We start from the raw sequence: 17964 nt of genomic DNA, 5'->3' as shown, positions 1-17964 counted from the left end.
AGCAGGGGTCCAATGTTGCCCCTGCTTTTCCTCCGGCTCCCCACATATCTGAAAAAGGACTTTTTATTGTCCTTGATGCTCGAAGCTAGTTGGAGTTCAGTTGGAGCCTTGGCTTTCAGAGGGAAAAGGTGTGTATATGTAAGAAAATACAATACTACATTAAAGCTGAGCAGGATTCATAGGTCTCCAGGGCCATGACAAAAATTACTTAATTCACAACATACTGTTCAGATATGTTATTTGCAATCTGAATGATGCAACATTTTGCTAACATAGGAATACTTGAAAATAAACTCAATGCATCTGTTTTCACTGTCCAAAACAGTAATGCATGAAAAAGTAAAGTACTTAAAATTTATCCAGCATGTATCCAGAGCTGCTGCTACATGGCTGGGCAGGGGCCAGAGTGGCCATGTACTCTGTGCCCAAGCAGGCCTGGAGCTGGAGCTATGGAGAATCGGCAACAGCAGCAGGAAAGAGAGAGGAGGGATGACAGGTAGTGGGAAAAGGAGGGCGGGGGGACAGTGGCTGTAGCTGCGGCTGCAATCTCAGGTTGGGGTCAGAGTCAAAGCAGCTGCTTGCTCCTCACCCACCACTTGTACTAAAATACAAGACTATGAACTTCTCCCAGCTCTATGCTAAATGCAGGGAGGGGGACCTCATCTTGGATTCAAATACATATGGTATTCCAGCTATGACTCATCACAGACTAAGAAAATACAGCCATGACTAAGGGCTTTTAGAAGCAAAGGCCAGCTTGCTTTAATATTAATGAAGTTAAAGGACCAGGAACAACAGCCTCAAGCTTCAGCAGGGGAGATTTAGGTTGCAGATTAGGAGGACCTTTCTGACTATGAAAGCATTGGAACAGGCTCCCTAGAGAAACTGTGGAATCTCCATCCTTGGAAGTTTTCAAGAGCCGGTTAAGCAGACGCTTGACTGGACAGTCTAGTCAGGAGCGATTCTGCCTTGAACAGGGGGCTGAACTGGATGATTGTGAGGTCCTGTCTAGCCCTACTTTCCTATGATCCTCAAGCATTCTAAACAAAAAGAATAATCAAAAAACTTAAATGTATGGCTTTGTAAAATTTTTCATGACATCACTTTAAATATCCTGCCTGATTTCTTTGGAATCTGTAAATGGTTATCCCTTAATCTAGGTTAATTCTACAAGCAGGTAGAAACATTGCTGCAGAATCAATGCTGTTATAGGATTTTCTTCTTGTGCCAATTAGCATCAAAGTGTAATATTACTCCAGGGGCAACAGAGTAATAAGGACAGCGTTTACATATTTTAAATGCTAATATTAAGAAAACTCTAAAAACAGCAATGGAAGCTCACTTCTATAACATGCTAATTTCTTTATAGATTTAGAAAGTAAATGGTCGCTTTAAAATTAAATTGAATTGTAGATAAAATGGACATAATGTTCAAGTTACTTTAGGATGTCCCTTTCCCTCATGTCTTATGCGAATTACCATTGTTAACAGCCTAATACAAGACAAAATTCATTTGACAGTTGTTAGCCAAGCCTGAATACTCATGTTTATAAATTCAGTCATCGACATTTTTAGGGTGTGAATAGAAAATAAATAAATAAGTGTACACTAAAAGTCCTGATCCCAATATATTCCATGTTCAGGACCAATGAAAGATAGCAAACAGAAAATCAGAGATACCTATTATTCCAGCTCTCAGGTTTGAATGGCCTTGAACTACTTATCTCAAACACTAGGTTCCTGCTTTATCTGCTCAATGGACAGATTTTATACAGTCAAAATCCTCATCTTACCTTACAACAGGGTCACTTTCCAGTAATTCAGTTAGTCGCTGTACATGCTCAGGTTGGATGGACCGTCCCAAAAGTGCTTCTGTGTTGGTGTAGATGAGAAATGCCGAAACAGCTCCTAACAAAGTTCCTATCCCTAGAGACCCCATGCTGTCATAGTAAGAATTGCCTAAACAAGACATACCCACAGTCAGACCTATCAAATATTTCTAAAAGCGTCAAAAACATAAATCCTAAATACTTAAAGGTATATAGCATTGGTACTCCTATTTCTCAGAGCACATGTTGGAAACCCTGCCCTTTATTTCTGACAGAAAAGACAAATGGAATCAATGCACACAGAATAAGCCTTACATGCCTCACTTTTCCCTACCATACAATTTACAAATTCATAGCCCATTTCACTGGGCACTCAGATTCCAGGGCATGGACATGACAAAAAAGTGCATCAGCACCAATCAAAATAACAAATCACTTTCCATGCTATTTTGAAGGTAAAGTTACTTTACTCATTAAAAGGACAGACACAGATTAATTAATTAATCAGTTTGATGCTGAAATGGGAGAAAAAATTATAAAAATAAAAGGTCATTTATTTATTTTTTTAAATCTTATTTTCCCTTAAAAATATGCAAGCAATAATATCATCGGACTGAAACAGTAATGTATTCTGGATAGTAATTTTAATGGGCATTTTAAAAAATTAAAACAAAAATTGTACATATTTTAATGTTATATTTTTATGAAGAGCACTATATAGTAAACTATTTCATGCATGAGTCGAAGAGAAAATAAAAAGAAAAAAGTTTTGAATAACTGAGTACACAACCAGCTCTAGAAAATTGTGTCCACTCGCAGGTAAAAGACACTGTCCCCTTTTTTCCAAGTTAGAAAGTCTGACATAGGAACTACAGCATAGTACCCTGAACATAACTAGCCTGTTACATAGCTTACCTCTAAAATTCTTTTGTGGAACAATTTTTAGGGTCACTTAATATGTTACTGTATACAGCATACTTATCTCCTGAATTTGGAGACTATTTGAGCAGCTGAGTATCTTTGGTACTAATTAAACTTCTGCCCTGATTCTCCAAAGCTGCTCTACTTTCTGGATGAAGAGAAAAGAATCTCGTCTTTAAATCCTGCCCTCATGTACAGTAGAGCAGCTAACAGTCCAACAAGGAGGCTGTGGGTACCACCCCAGTATGGGATTATACTTTCACACTGAAGTGGACGATTTACATATACAACCGATAGAAGCCTTTATCTTTTTTAACATAGATGCTCTTTCTTGAAAAAATATATTAGAACTTGTCTAATTTAAGCTAGGTAAAACGGTAGCAATATCTATCCTATAAAACATGCATTTTTGCAGTGCTATAGCTCCACCAGTAACAGGTTCTGTGGAGAAAGAGAGAGACTGTTCAACTATTTCCTAGTTTCAAGTACCTTAAACTGATTAGATTTAAAATCAGATTAATGATTAGTATAAACTGTGGAAACTTGCCACAATGAAGTCTCTCCAAGAGGCAGAGAGAGATTTTCATTAAATATACTGTTAAAAATTCAGATTCAACAGTTTTGACTGACACAGATTTTAATGTGAACTTTTTTACTGTAATATGAAATGCAACTGAATGATACCCGAGAAACAGTATTATTGAAGGAACTGGCTAAGAAGCAGAAATATGTATAATCTTGGTGGCAGTGCTTTGCATAAAAAGCAGCCAAGTAGCCTGCTATCTGTTGGCCATAAATCACACAGTTTATAAGTAATGAATAGAATATTTTAAAAACTAAGAAGTCTGCTGTCAAATCTGGGGTTTTTTTTCTTTTTTCACCAACGGACTCTTCCTTTTCTTTTCTTTCTTTTTTTAAAGAGGTTAGAACATAGTGAGAAATCCAATAACCCAAGAGAGAGAGATTCTTGCAGCAATCAAGACGCATACATTTAGTACAATAAGAATAAGACAAATAGGTTTACTGATCTCATGTATGCAAAACATGAATATTCTCTCATACAAATCAGCCTCAGGTTAAGATAGCATTTACCTGTAAAAGAAGTCAGACCCATGCAAGTAGCAGCTATTGCTACGCTCAAAACTGCGGCAGCATCCTCCATTAACACCACGTTTGTACTGGGATCACAACTCTGTATGACTGAACATGTAATAAAAGTGACATTGATGTTGACATTTTAGCTTGCCCCATCATTTAGCCAAGTGTAGACACAGACAAATGTAAAAGCTTCTACAGTCGTATTTTACAGCCCCTTTCATAAAAAAAAAAAAAACATGCCCTACCTATTATGGAAATTTCCCCAGAAGATCTTAATGGGAAATTTATCCTTAAAAATGCAACTATTTTGGTACTTGGATATTTAAGTATCACCAAATAAGCCAATAAGATTTTATCCAAATTTGTAAAACAAACATGTTATTATATAACATATCAACATGAGACATGTGAAGCAAGAGAAAATAGTTAGCTACATATTCATATTATTGCGGAAATACCACTAATAAATCCTATTTTAAATACGACAGATACTTTACTGAGCTACGGACACATACCATATTGATAAAATGAGAGGCCCTTGGCTCGGGCACTTCTTCGAACTTCATTTATAGCAACAAGAAGAGTAGCTGAAACAAAAGTAATACAGTTACTGAAAATGGTTAGAGGCAAAGTGACATTTATGGTTATGATCTAGGAGGGGGAAGAGACGCTAAAACTCCTGTTCAAAAGTCACAGCAAAAATAATTATAGCTCTCCTGCCGACTATACAAGCAAAAATTCTTTTGGCAGATTATGCACATAAAAGGGTAAACATGTTAAACAAATGCAGTAACTTCTATCCAAAAGAGAGCAAGTTAAAGTATCTGAAGAATTTAAAAATTAAGTGTTATATTTCAAGTGTGTCAAAATACGAAATATTTAGGAATTTTAATTCTGTATCTATATGCCACAAAACACTTAATTTTTAAATTAACAAATATCTATACACTTGCATGCAATAGGTCACCAATAAAGCATACGGCAATCAGCATTTTGAATGGTGGTAATTCATAAAGTAATATCTTTACGTACTAGTCTCTCTGAACACAACATACTGTTGAATTTTCAGTGCCAAAAGGCTCACTGTGCATTTTTCTCAGATTAGTTCCAGAGATTTTATATGTATTCTCCAGTCTACACAATTAATATAACCCAAGAAAATAGAAAATAATAATACTTTTTTCCTTTTGAAGGACAATAAAGCAAAAAACCCCACTAATTAGCACACAAATAAATTGAAGTCAGCAAGTCTTCCTACATATCTAGCAATGCCACTATTAGCAACACAGCTCAGAATTGTTCAGTTCTGGAATTAAAAGCTGAACCGACTCCCGAGCCTGCATTATCAGTTTAAGAATTCCATGACACTGCATACCTCCTTCAGACACCAGCGATCCTGCTAAGATCAAATACGCCTATAAAAAAAAAAAAAAAGGGGGGGGGGGGGGGGGAGAAGGGGAAAAAAGACATTTTAGTACTTCATTAAACTCATAGGTGCATGAATACTTTAATTTCAAAATATCCACAATCATCTCATGTACAAGAATGATTTTACCCATGACAAAAATGCATCCACCTCTAGCTGCAGGATAGCAGCTGACAAAGAGCCAAGTTACAATATACTGAACAATACAAGAAGAGTGGAAAGAAGTGCTGTCTGAGGACAGACATCAGGACAGCCCCAAATGCTCATAAAGCAGATTAAACTGTGATTAGTGTTAAAGCAAAGCAGACAAAAACTTGGTTTTTCAGTTTCATCCTGAACAGCCTCTCAAGGAAACCGCAAATTCTACAGAATGTACTACCTCAGATGGTTGGATTAACCCTGCTGAAATTTAAAATTGACTTTGGGATTCAGAAAGCCTAGATATTTCAGAGTGTAGGGTTACATTACATTAAGCCATACTTGCCACACAAGGTTATAAATATTAAAACAAGATCAACTTACCCAAAGAAGAGATTCTATGGGCTGAGGATGAAGTAAACCTATAATTCCATGATACCAGGAAAGTCCTGCACCCATCATGAAAATGCCAACCCCACTAATTAGGGAAGCAATGTAACGCATGTTGGTGAAACCATATCTAGGCAGGAACAAAAAAATAGTTTAGAAAACATGATACCTGCAACTTTACAATTATATTCTAACAAATCTGACAAGAAAGGAGAAAAGTAGGTGTCTTGATGACTGGCTGCGATATAGCTGAATATCTAAATTAAAGCACAGTTGCTAAAATCAAAATCTTACCAAAGAATACAGCAACCTTATACATTGTTTCTTAAATATGTACTAAGTAGCTTGAATACCATTTATGTTTAGGGTTGTTTTTTTTAAATCCTCTTCCCTACATAAGCTATTCATATTTAGTTGCATTTGTTCAGTATTATGCACCACAGCTACTAATTAAGTTATATTTTTCAAAATGCATTCAAGTGTTTAATGAACAGGACAGCATTTACATTTCCTTGCAATGCTGCTTTTAATTGGAATATTTAGCCTTTATGTGAAGCTGGTCTCCACATTTCATTTCCTTTAAATTAATACTATAAAAAACTTGCTACATGTTCTTTTAATAGTTCAGCTGACTGTGAACCTCCAACAGTTTTCAGTTTGAAACATTTTTGCCGAGAGTTAAAATGGCATTTGAATACACCACTGTACTACATGCCACTCCCACTGTAAATATGACTACCAGCATTGCAAAAATGATGATAGTGTAGACTATAGGAACCATCAAAGAAATGGAGAGGAGTGGAAGAAAGGAAAAAGAAATGAAGGTTAAAGTCTGGTAAGTGTATGCTTAAATCAGAAGACTAAGTTGATGCTATACCAAACTCTTGATTGAAGACCATCTTGTTCAATTTGGTGAACAAATGTTAGTTTGACAGACATATTTTAACAATTTGGAAGGAAACGGATTATCTTCACTGACTGGCTGATTGACACAGGTTTAGGATGACACTATAAAAATATCAGAAAAATTACAGGTTCAAACTTCCACAAGGCTATAAAAAACTTACATTAATTACCCTTTTACTAATATTAAAATGAAGACTAATGTGTTTAAGCCAAGAACCTCTTGTTACATCACATCTGAAATGGAGCATTTCCTCACTGAAAACTCTGTTTTGAAGGTGAAAAGTAGTCTTTTATTACCTTTGGCTAAATCCTGCTGTTCATGCAGGAAAGCAAGAATGTAGTACTATACATCTATTGCTATATATCTACTACTACATATAGTGGAGGGGTGGGGGGGAAGAACAGAACCCATAAAACAAACACTCTCCTTAAAATAAAAGAACACAAAAGTAATGAAAATAAAAAAAAACACACACTTTGTACTCTGTAAAATTATAAGCTAATATGTCAAAGTGAAATTCCTTAAGAGCCATAAGATTTTATAATTCTTGACTTTGGCAAAAGTCCCTTTCTTTTTATTATTATGTTATAGTAAAAGTAGAAACCATTCGTTTCAGATTAGAAAAATGAAAGTTTTAGTTTTATTTGAGTAACGTTTTATCTAAATATATTCCAATTCTGCTGATTAATAGAGTAGAACAAAACCAGAAACAAATTCGGTGTGTCTAAATGTTCATTAATGCACAGTGGCAACTGTGCATTTAATTTAGTACTTGTCTAAAAGTACTAAATTAAGTGCACAGTAACCAGAGTTACTGCACAGTAGCACTAAATGCTTTAGTGACACTACTGCACAGTAGCCTAATAATACTGCGCAGTAGCATATTAGCACTGTTCGTAATGTGATATGCTACTGCACAGGGTTATTAGGATACTACACGGTTAGCATCTCATATAGGAGGTGCCCAGTGCAATCCATCTCATTTTATTTAAATTTGTAATTCTCAACCAGAGTGCCAAAGCACATTGGGGTGCTTTGATGTCCTTTTGAGGGTACTGCAGTGTCACACAATGTTAGCACTTTTTGGTGTGCAAACATTTTTCACAAGAGATTTCAAATAGGAATCCAGAGTTAAACACACTGCCTTGCTGTGGTCTTTCTGAGTTCTTTGCAACAGAAAAAAATTGCTGTTTTTTTCCAAAATCAAAAAAGGAAAGTAAACTTAGGAGCTAACATTTTCTGAAGATTGCCTTGAGTCTAACAGGGTATTCCCAAAGTCTAATGAGGGGTGCCTTGAGTCTAAAAAGTTTGATAACTAATAATGTAAACAGTCTATTTCTCAAACATATTTGTTGTACACAAGTAATAGGAGATGCTTTAAACCTGAATATGATATTTGAAACTTAATTATTTACTCCAGAAGCTTACGGATGACTAGAGTCTGGTGTCCTTGCAGACTGACTGATGCCCAGTGCTAGTAAAGCCTGTATAAAGAAAAAGGGAGGGGAAAAAGTCAGTAGAAAAAAAATATTATGGAGTCTCTGGAGTTCTGGCTTGAAAGGAGATTCAAGCTTGGTTTTTTTGTATATACAGTTCAAGAAACAAAACAACATTAGCTCAAAACAGTAATTTCACAAGAAATATCCTCTCTCAGACAGAACAATGTCAACCAAAAGGAATTCACCTAAATCATTTTAGTTCTAGTTGTAAGAAGTTTAAAGGAATTTAAAACAGAAGTTAAGGGTTTATTTAATATAATAATGAATGTTTTAAAAATCTCTCCACTTAAATTTAAAAATCAGGGAACAAAGGATATACAAGTTAAATATATTTGCTATAAACAGAAATTATGCATGAACTATAAACAAAAATAGTAATTTCCATTACATTTAATGCAATCTGAAGTTAAAGTATCCTGTATTTACATTTCAACTTCCTAACTGTACATTTAGCATTAAGGATTGTCCAACCTAGAAAAAATATGTTAGTATTTCCTACATCTTGAAAATCTGATTGTATAAAAGAATTGATACATTGTGATACTATTAGACACGTATTAAATTCTGGTAGTGCAATCCCTTATAAATCCAGGCCCTTATCCTCCAACGATTAAGCATGTACTTTAAAACACATCAACCTAAACATGTTAAGGAGCTTACGTACGTGCTTAAGTCCTTGCAGTGTGTTTTATCAATATATACAGCTCACTTGTATACGTGGCAAGTGCATGGCATCACTCTATAGCAAGTAATGCATGTACAGGGTAACAGCCATAGTGGTAGAAGTTTGTACCGTTTATCTAAAGCTTTTCTTGGATTCAAAACTTGTCAATGACCCAGGAAAGAACAAAGCATGGGATCTAACATTATGAAATAAAACTTATGCAACTGTTTTTGAAACAGAAGAACATAACATTTGAAGAATTACATAAGTTTTATCTGTTAAAAGGTGTTGATGTGGGAAAGTCAAACCACCACAAGTTTGGAAATGCCAGATCTCTAGTTACCCAGAACTTAATTTCTCCCACCTAACATGTGCATTATGATGCAGTCTTTAACTGGACAATCACATATTATTTGTTCTACATGACCACACCATTGGCGACAAATGAAGCATAAAGGTGCAAGAGAATGGAGGATGTTTTTGTACTTAAGGATGCTCTTGTATCTGGTACATCAGATACCTGGCTTCCCTTCCTGTCTCAAACACTGACTTCCTAGGTACAGATACACAAGATCATTACAATATGTTTGCATAAAGTAGGCATATTCAGTTGCATAGGCAACCTAAATTCTGTGCACCTGACTAACAGCTTTATTTAACATCTGTGTATATTATTTTACTTGGCAACTTGAGAGTTAAAACAACAACAAAAACAAATCAGGGTTTATTTCATAAAGCATGGTTGACACTATGGGGCATTCATAATTTAAAAAGGAAAAATAACTAAAAGGCATTAAAATATTCAGGATTGCCTTAATATCTTAAATGTATGTAAACAAAAACTACAACAGCAGAGGTACTAAGCCAAACTTTACTAGTTAAAAACACAACAGGATTACAAAATTTCCAGCCACACACTGTTCAAAATTTTAGGCTAGAGTGTTAATAAGAATTCAACAATTCTGTCATTAAAGTGGTCTGTCAAATAAATTATATTGATACAGAAAACAAAAATAAAAGATCAAATTACTAAAGCAGTGGGGGCCAACCTTTTTGGCAGGCACGCCACAAACTAACCCATACCGTCCTATACAATCCTCTCCCCCTGCCTGTTCTGCTGCTTTGCTTTCTGCAGTATCTGCTGCAGTGCTGCCTGGTAAAATTTATTTAGTAATGAAGTAACTGAAGCATGAAAACACACCCTACATTTCTCAGGTGTGAAAACAGTCTAATTAAGTTCCTTTGACTGATGAGTGTTGGCAAAGTTGAAATGGCTCCTGAATGTAATAAAAACCTACACTGTTCTTACTAAAGTGTTATCTGCTACTATACTTACTAAGAAAAAGCATGCAAAGCCATAGAAATTAATAAAAAGTGTTTCCTGAAACTTGAAGCAGCAAAAATCATTGCAATATGAAACAGATTAGATCCTGTGAACCAACCATTCAAAAACAGAGATTCTATTTACAATCTAAACTGAAAACTAAAAACATTTTAAAAGCTTCAAATTCTAGTCTCCAGCCTCACCCCAATTTTACAGTGTTATATCATAAAAATGCCCTTAAGGGCTTCCCAAAACAAGCACTCTATCTCAAAAAAATAACGAACAATATACTAATTAAACAAAACGTTACTTCACTTTGCTGATTCCCAAGGCTACTTGTAAGGAGCCCTATCATTTTTTAGCTTAACTAGTTACCGCCACAATTCAGCCAACCTTCTCTGAATAGAGAGCATTATCTATTAATACAACTGCAGAAAAAATGTTCTCTCAATGATTTTAGTTAGTTTTCAAAAAGTTAAATCATGGCAACAAAACAACTACTCACCTGGTTGCAAGTATCTGCTAAAGAATGTATAGCTTCCGAAAACATGCTTGCAGAACCAGTATAAACCCAAGCAAGTAGTTTGAAGAAGAAATTCAACCCATTTCTAAGAAGGAAGAGAAGAAAATCAGTAGTAACACTATAATAAAATTAACATCCGTTGTTTAAAATACTATGAAACCTATTTTTGTATAACCTTGTGTTATCCATCAAAAAGAAAGAAATTCAACTAGAAGCCAATCTGATGATTAGTACTTGTAGTAAAGGTACCTGCGTTTTTTAAATATTTTCTGCATTGAAATATTTTCAATTGAATATAAAAATATAAAAAGATTCAATTAGTTTGAGCAACATATATATTTTCTTTAAATAATTCTAGCTCATAAAGTATACTATCCTGAAGTTATGATTTGTCTGAGGGCCAAGGATATTTGTGATATCTTTTACTGGACCAACTGCATAGTTGGAAGAGCTATTGGACAAGCTTTTAGGCTTCATAAGTCCTTCCTCAGGTTTAACATCAACCTCAAGGGAATTTCCATCAAAATCCTTGCCCCTCAGATGTTTCCTGGACCATTACAGCTACAAGATTCCAATTTCTCTGTCTTCACTTTCAAGACACTGCTCAATGCTTTTGCAGTTTATAAATATTTCAGGGGGATTTCGACCCTCTTTGCCTCCTCAGCAGAGCAGCATAAGCTTCAAAACTGGTTCTCCCATTTTATTCTGAGTTTTCTATATGACCCCACTCAATTCTAGCATAGCATCCTCTGACCCCTAAGTCCCATTCAAATCCTGGCAAACACAGAAGTACAGAAAAAGGGGAGGTCATTAAATTAGAAAAAAAATACAATCTCTATAGCTCTTTCCTTTGGCTGTACTTTCTTTGTGATTTGGAAACAGATTAATCTCACAAAGCAGGCCAAAAGTACACATTTGTGTCTTGTACAGACCAGGAAACTGCTTGAGTTTCTTAAACTTGATTATAAGACTAGACAAGCATCTTTCTGAAAGACATGTTCTACTTCAACCACTAGCTGCCCGAGTTACTGGATTAAATTTTACATGTGACACAGGAAATCAGACTAGAGCAGGAGTGTCCAACTCACCCAGGCCCCCAAGCCAGTTCCTCAGTGAGCCATATGTGGGGCACGAGGAGCCTCGTGGGCTGTATGTAAACCATGCAGCTGTGGCAGAACAAGCAGCAAGGCAGGGGGGCAGAGCAGGGCAATGCAGCCATCACTTGCATTCCTTCCCCTCTCCCTCCCTCGCAAACAACATCCAGCTCTGTAAGCAGGGAATTCAGCAGCAGCCCACTCGCTCCACCCCTAAATTCCCAGCTCCTCTAACAGTCCTGAAGTTGGCTAGCTCCTGGGCCATATCTTTGGTTCTGCCCCAAACTGGAGTATCATAATTGTCCCTCTAACCTTAAGTTTGTCCTACCTAGAGTAAAGAACGCTCAATATTAGACCACTTAGTCTGGTGGGGTTTTGCTTATTTACAAAAAAGTTAAAGAAATGTTATAGCTGTGATTTAATAAACAATGGCAAAAAAGCTGAAAAATAGAAATCCTTATGCAGACACAAATGTTTCTTATTTAGGAATGCATTTATTACTGAATAAGTTATTAATCTTAAGGCTTTCCCTCAGGAACATAAAAGGTTCACATCACTATTATTTAAGTCCCAAGTTGCAATCTTTTCTATAACGCTTTCTATCCACGGATCTCAAATGTGCTTTAGAAACTTTATTTTAGCCTCATAACATCCCTTGAGATAAGGAAGTATTATACATATTTCTCAGACAAGAAAACACACACAAGTTAGTGAACAGTCCAGAGTCACTGTAGCAAAACTAAACAAAATTTCAGTCCTCTGGCTTTAATTACAAAACTGCTCTTCTCATCCAAAGTACAGTGTGGCTTTAGCACATGAAAAATGCATAAATTGCTGTGGAACTCAGGATGACATTTTCCTGACTCTTAAGTATCGAGTCACAGGAGTATACTCCTATGGCGATTTAAAGGAGCCAATCAGTTTGCTTAAATAGGTCATCCAGCTATGCTGTTCCTGACATCCTACAGTGACACAGAGGGTATACATAGTTAAGTGACATCTGACTTCAACCCCCATTCCAACTTTGAGTTTACTGTGAGGAAAAATAAACTTCAGCACTGCTCAATCTGATTACAGAAGTTAAGGTGCAAGGGCCAAACAGAATGGACAAACAACTTATGCTGCCCAAGGGAAAAAATGGAGAGACTCAAAGAGCTACACAACAAAGGGCTGAATAAAACTCTGGGAGAATATGGATCTGTCAAACCGTTTCTTTGGATGGCAAATTTAGATACTTCTATGCTTGGCAGAAAACAGGTAGCTAATAAAATAATTTTTAACAACCTGTTTTCTATCAAGTGTACAAGTATCTAAATTTGCTCCTGGAATTTTATTCAGTTCTTTATTGTGTAGCTCTCCGAGGATAGATTTTAAAATATTGCATCTTTTTTAAAATAAATTTATTCAAGAATAAACCTCAAACTGTGACAAGCTATGTTAAGACCTAAACTTACAATAGTAATTTAAATTAATAAAAGTTATATAAAATATTCAGACCACAGTACAGGCAGCCCCTGCTTAACGCTGTTTTGCTATAATGCTCATTTAAAATTGATACCCGATTCCACCTAGCACTCAGCAAGTTTTGTTATAATGTCCGCAGTCACCATCTTGGGTCATCAAAAACTTTCGGTTTTGCTTAACAATCAGTTTTTCAGAAACCAATTAAGAGCACTAAGTGGGGTTGCCTGTACATTTTTACCGCTTTAAAAAAATCCAGTGAAGTGAGGGAAGCGACCAATTAAATATGTGCAGCCAGAATACACTGAAGTGATAATCTAGGTTCTGGACAACTGCAGCCCCTTCTGCAATGCAGCAGAAATATTTTCTTTAACTCAATTTATTGTTTAATTCAGTTCAATAACTAGCTCATTCGAAGTTGAGCAATGAAACAGAAAGTGAAACATGAAAACTTAAAGTGTACATACAAAAAGCTAAAATTTACTAGTTTTAAGGTCTTAAAAAAAATGACCAGAGACAAAAAACAGTTCAATTCATTAACTTCAGAGACTACTTTCTGTTTAATTAAAAAGTTGCCTTTGAATTTAAAACGTTTTGAGAAACATTTTTTCTTATGTATCCAGTATATTTAACTAATGAATATTTTAGTTCTGATGTTCTAGTTTCCATCCAAAAGGTACAAGTACAAAAAACAAAAACAAAACAAAAAAAACATACACCTTAATCAAGCAGCAAATACAAAGAAAAGTAAATTAGTATTTTCTAACAGTAAAACTTGAAAATTAAGTATCTGAATAAATGCATGCTTAGAATTACAGATGGCGCATCTTTCCAGTGGGCAAAACCAAAAATACTAATCAAATTTAGTGTATTGGCTATCTTTGGTTCAAATCAACATTTTTCATTAGTTACCACTCAATATATTATTTTAGAATAACTAAAAAATACAAATTCAATGCAAGATTAAAATAATAATTTAAAATAAAGTTTACTGCTTGTTGATTTAACTTATTTATGTTAATTGTGATATAAATCAATTGCCTCAATATAAAGGCACATATTTTAAGAAAAATAAGGGACTGCAACATTGGTTTTCACTTTATAAAAACTTCTCTCGACAATTTAAACCCTCATAGAAGACTATAAAAAGTACACACTATGACTGAAGTCAAACTCATATAGATTAATAATGCATTTGAACATTATTAAAAGAGCTGCATATTTCTGTGCTACATTTGAAAATGACTGATCATATTTCTTTTGATCTTTCTTATATTTACTTTTAGAAAAAGAACACACATGATAAATTTCATCTGGATTGGTAAATATTTGGCAAAAAGTTATTCTGCAAACCCCTACAAATGTATCTTTGAGACATGCCATCTCAAACATAACAATGTTAGCATGACAATATAATAATCTTTATGAAGCATGATCATGAAAAATGTATATTCTTAATATCCATTTTTCTTTATTCGGCAAATGTTGGTTTCCTTCCTCTATTTTTTATAATGAAGCTTTAAACAAAAGCCATATTCCTGTGTTTTAGAAGTAAAACAGTTTAGGGACCAGCTACATTTTTAACAGAGTCCTGTACCCCTGGACTGAAAGCTCTAGGCTGATATGTAAACCCATGGTAAAAAACAAAACAAAGCAAAACAAAACATAGAGGAGCCCAGAAGCAAAAGTATTTGTGGAAAAAAAAAAAAAAAAAAAAACAACAATTTTTTCAGGGGTGTGCAACAGTTGGCTTTTCTGTAAAAAAAAAAAAAAAATCACTATCTATCTATATATACCTTGCCCCCAGATACTTTAGATACAGCGGGCACATCTACACATGTGCCCAACTGTGCAGTAACCGCCGGTACGATGCAGTCCCAGCACCGCATGGGTCATTTCTGACCTTACTGCACAGTAGCAACGAGCTAGTACCCTTGTTGCTATTGTGCAGTAGCAGCAGCATAACCATTTGTGCCAGCCAATGCTACATCACCATAGCAACGAGCTACGTTACCATAGCTCGCCACCACAGCAACATAACATCTCATGTAGACATACCACAGAGATAAAGGCTAATCCCATGCAGAAGGCTATACCTCTGCATGGCTGAAGAGGAGAATTATCTCCTTAACCACCACCAAGCTACCAAGTATCTATCTCTACTCTAATATGGAGCTCTAATCTGCAAAGGAGTACACAGTCAGGAATTCAGTAGATAACAAAACATTTGTGGTTATGCTCACTTCTAAGGAAGAGAGGCAGGATCTCTGCATGGATCTCCAATATGGAAAAGCAGGAAGGGAGCAACACTATATAAATCATTTTTTTAGGCATTCTAGAGCACACACTCACAGGGGTGGTTACCGTATAGCGAATGAGAAACTTTAGATAGAGTGGGTAACTATATAATCTACTAAAAGACAGGGAATGGTCATTCACAATCAAATGATTTACTGCCCTTTTCCCCCCCCAAACATACGAAAAGAAGGGCTATAAGAAAACTCCACGAACTATTTCCCCTGAAAGTAGGCTGTCTTTGTAGGTCTGGTATGTTGTGCTCTTCCATAATATCTATGGAAATTAATATTTTTTGGAAATATTAAATTCATTTTTTCTTCAAATAAGATTCACTTAGTATTACCAAAGCATATCTTCTGGCACTCCTCCTCTAGAAGGGCTTTTCTGCGAGTCTTTTATATTACAAGCCTCCTTACTTTTTCAGCTGGATACTAATAATAGTTTTCAGACAAGTTTTCTAATTAAATTTAACTCATTTTTTTATAAAACATTGGGGGGAGGGGTGCGGACGAGATGCGCAACAAAACCTTCCTTATGAAAAATTCAACACTTCCATATTACCTGATAGGATCTTTGAGAAATCCACCAAATGTGCAGGAGCATTTTTTCTGCCAACTTAAAATTCTCGCGCACAAGTAACAACGTGTTTCTAAACACAAAAAGAACCTCATGTATGGTACAGAACATATGAAAGGGAACAAGCTAGATGTGTCCAACTTAGCAGTCCCTCTTCAAAAATTTTGGTTGCTATTTCAAGTATTAATTGTTTGGCTGACCAACTTCAAAAAGACTAGCCATTCTTTGATCAAGGATGGAACAAACCTCTCTTATCTCCACATAAAAGAGAAGGCACTTGTAAAAAGAAGGTAACCTGCTTACCAATACATTGCAAATATATCCGTACATTCCAACTGATATCCGATTTAGCACACCAGATTAGCCTATTCAAACTCTTATTTCATTACATGATTTCTTTAGCAGAATTTTGCTAAAACTAGGAAAAATCATTAGAGATTACATGAAATGAAAAACACGTTTTAAAATGAGGATACACCACCATAAAATGTATCACTTATTTTGAATATATTTTTAGTTTATGATATTCAACAGAATAATAGAAATGTACTGACACACACCTGCTAAAGTAAATCTTAAGAGATGTTATTGCAGTACTTCATTATTTTACAGAAAAAGGAGAATAAAGCAATGCACTTCAGGTCCCAAAGAGGGACCCTAAACCTGAAAGGAAGCTATTAGTCTTTGTACTTTTGGAAGTCAAGCCATTTAAGGCACATACGTTTAACACTCTGGACTCCTCTTAGAGAAAGCTTACTTTCTACAGCACAATTCTGCTGCAGTTACATAACCACAGAATTGTAAAGAATATAAAAAACTATAAACTTAAATGTGTAGACTACTTCCATTCTTAAGATATACTATTTTTATACTTGCTGTACAAAAACTTCTACTTTTTCACACTTACATGCATATAGCCACCATCACCACCTTTCCTGGTCCCTTGAACATCATAGCTGCTGTGCTGGAGCGTGGCTACACAAAGAAATAAGGGATGCTTAAAATAGATTGTTACATTGAATCAATAAAGCAGTAAAAATAGCTAAATATCAACTGCATGAAGGGTCTTCAGTACAACTCGTATAGTTAGAATATCATTTAGTACCACAATTCTTAAAGGAGTTGAAGGTCACTTCTGAATAATATACCATATTTACTCAATTAGACAAGGCTTTCCCCCCCACATACACATTTAACATGAGGGGAAAAGCCCTCTGCCTTGCAATCAAGCAGGAGGCAACCAGGGAGCAGGCAGCTGCTGTGGCTCCAGCTGATGCTGGAACCAGAGCAACAACTGATCCCTGCCCCACTCCACTGCCTCTGCATGTCCTGCCACTCCTCCTGTGCAGCCCCTAGTGCCCCCCACATTCCCCACACTACACCTTATCCCCTCTGCCACACTCTTACCTTTGCCCTGCACCAATGAGCTCCACACCTACTGCAGCCTGGGGCACAGAGCATGGCTCCAGCCCAGCCTAGTAGCAGAGGCATATTACCAGCACTGCTGTTCTAGCCCAGCCCTGTAGCAGCAGCACTGCTTCTACCAAGTCAGGCTGAAGCCATGCTCCATGCCCCAGGCTGCAGCAGGGATGGAGCTGCCAGTGTGGAGCAAAGGTAAGGGGGAGGAGATGGAGCAGAGACCTGAGACTGTGGGTGGCAGAAGCAAGGTGGGGAGGAGGGACAGGGGAGAGAGGAAGTCAGGGCAACCTGAGGCTGCAGGCAGGGAAGGGGAGAGGCAGCATGGGGCAAGCTATCTGCCCCTCTCCCTGCCTGTCCCACGACCTCTACACTGCCTCCCACACGTGCCCCACCCCCC

General features: G+C 36.3%; 1 protein-coding gene across 1 annotated transcript in view; it reads right to left on the bottom strand.

The window, feature by feature from the left end:
• SLC30A9 (solute carrier family 30 member 9) overlaps positions 1–17964 on the bottom strand; it is an 82777-nt gene that overhangs the window by 22186 nt on the left and 42627 nt on the right. Inside the window, exons 9-16 of the mRNA XM_014522863.2 lie at positions 17056–17123; positions 10702–10804; positions 8138–8193; positions 5797–5932; positions 5224–5263; positions 4364–4435; positions 3843–3950; positions 1794–1959 (exon numbers count right to left, since the gene is read on the bottom strand). Coding sequence (XP_014378349.2) covers positions 1794–1959; positions 3843–3950; positions 4364–4435; positions 5224–5263; positions 5797–5932; positions 8138–8193; positions 10702–10804; positions 17056–17123 — 749 coding nt within the window. The remainder of the gene's footprint in view (positions 1–1793; positions 1960–3842; positions 3951–4363; positions 4436–5223; positions 5264–5796; positions 5933–8137; positions 8194–10701; positions 10805–17055; positions 17124–17964) is intronic.

This window comes from Alligator sinensis, unplaced genomic scaffold (assembly GCF_000455745.1).
Source record: "Alligator sinensis unplaced genomic scaffold, ASM45574v1 scaffold58_2, whole genome shotgun sequence".
NCBI lineage: Eukaryota > Metazoa > Chordata > Crocodylia > Alligatoridae > Alligator > Alligator sinensis.
The sequence above is the reverse complement of the archived record's forward strand: the minus strand, read 5'-3'. Positions and strand labels throughout refer to the sequence as shown.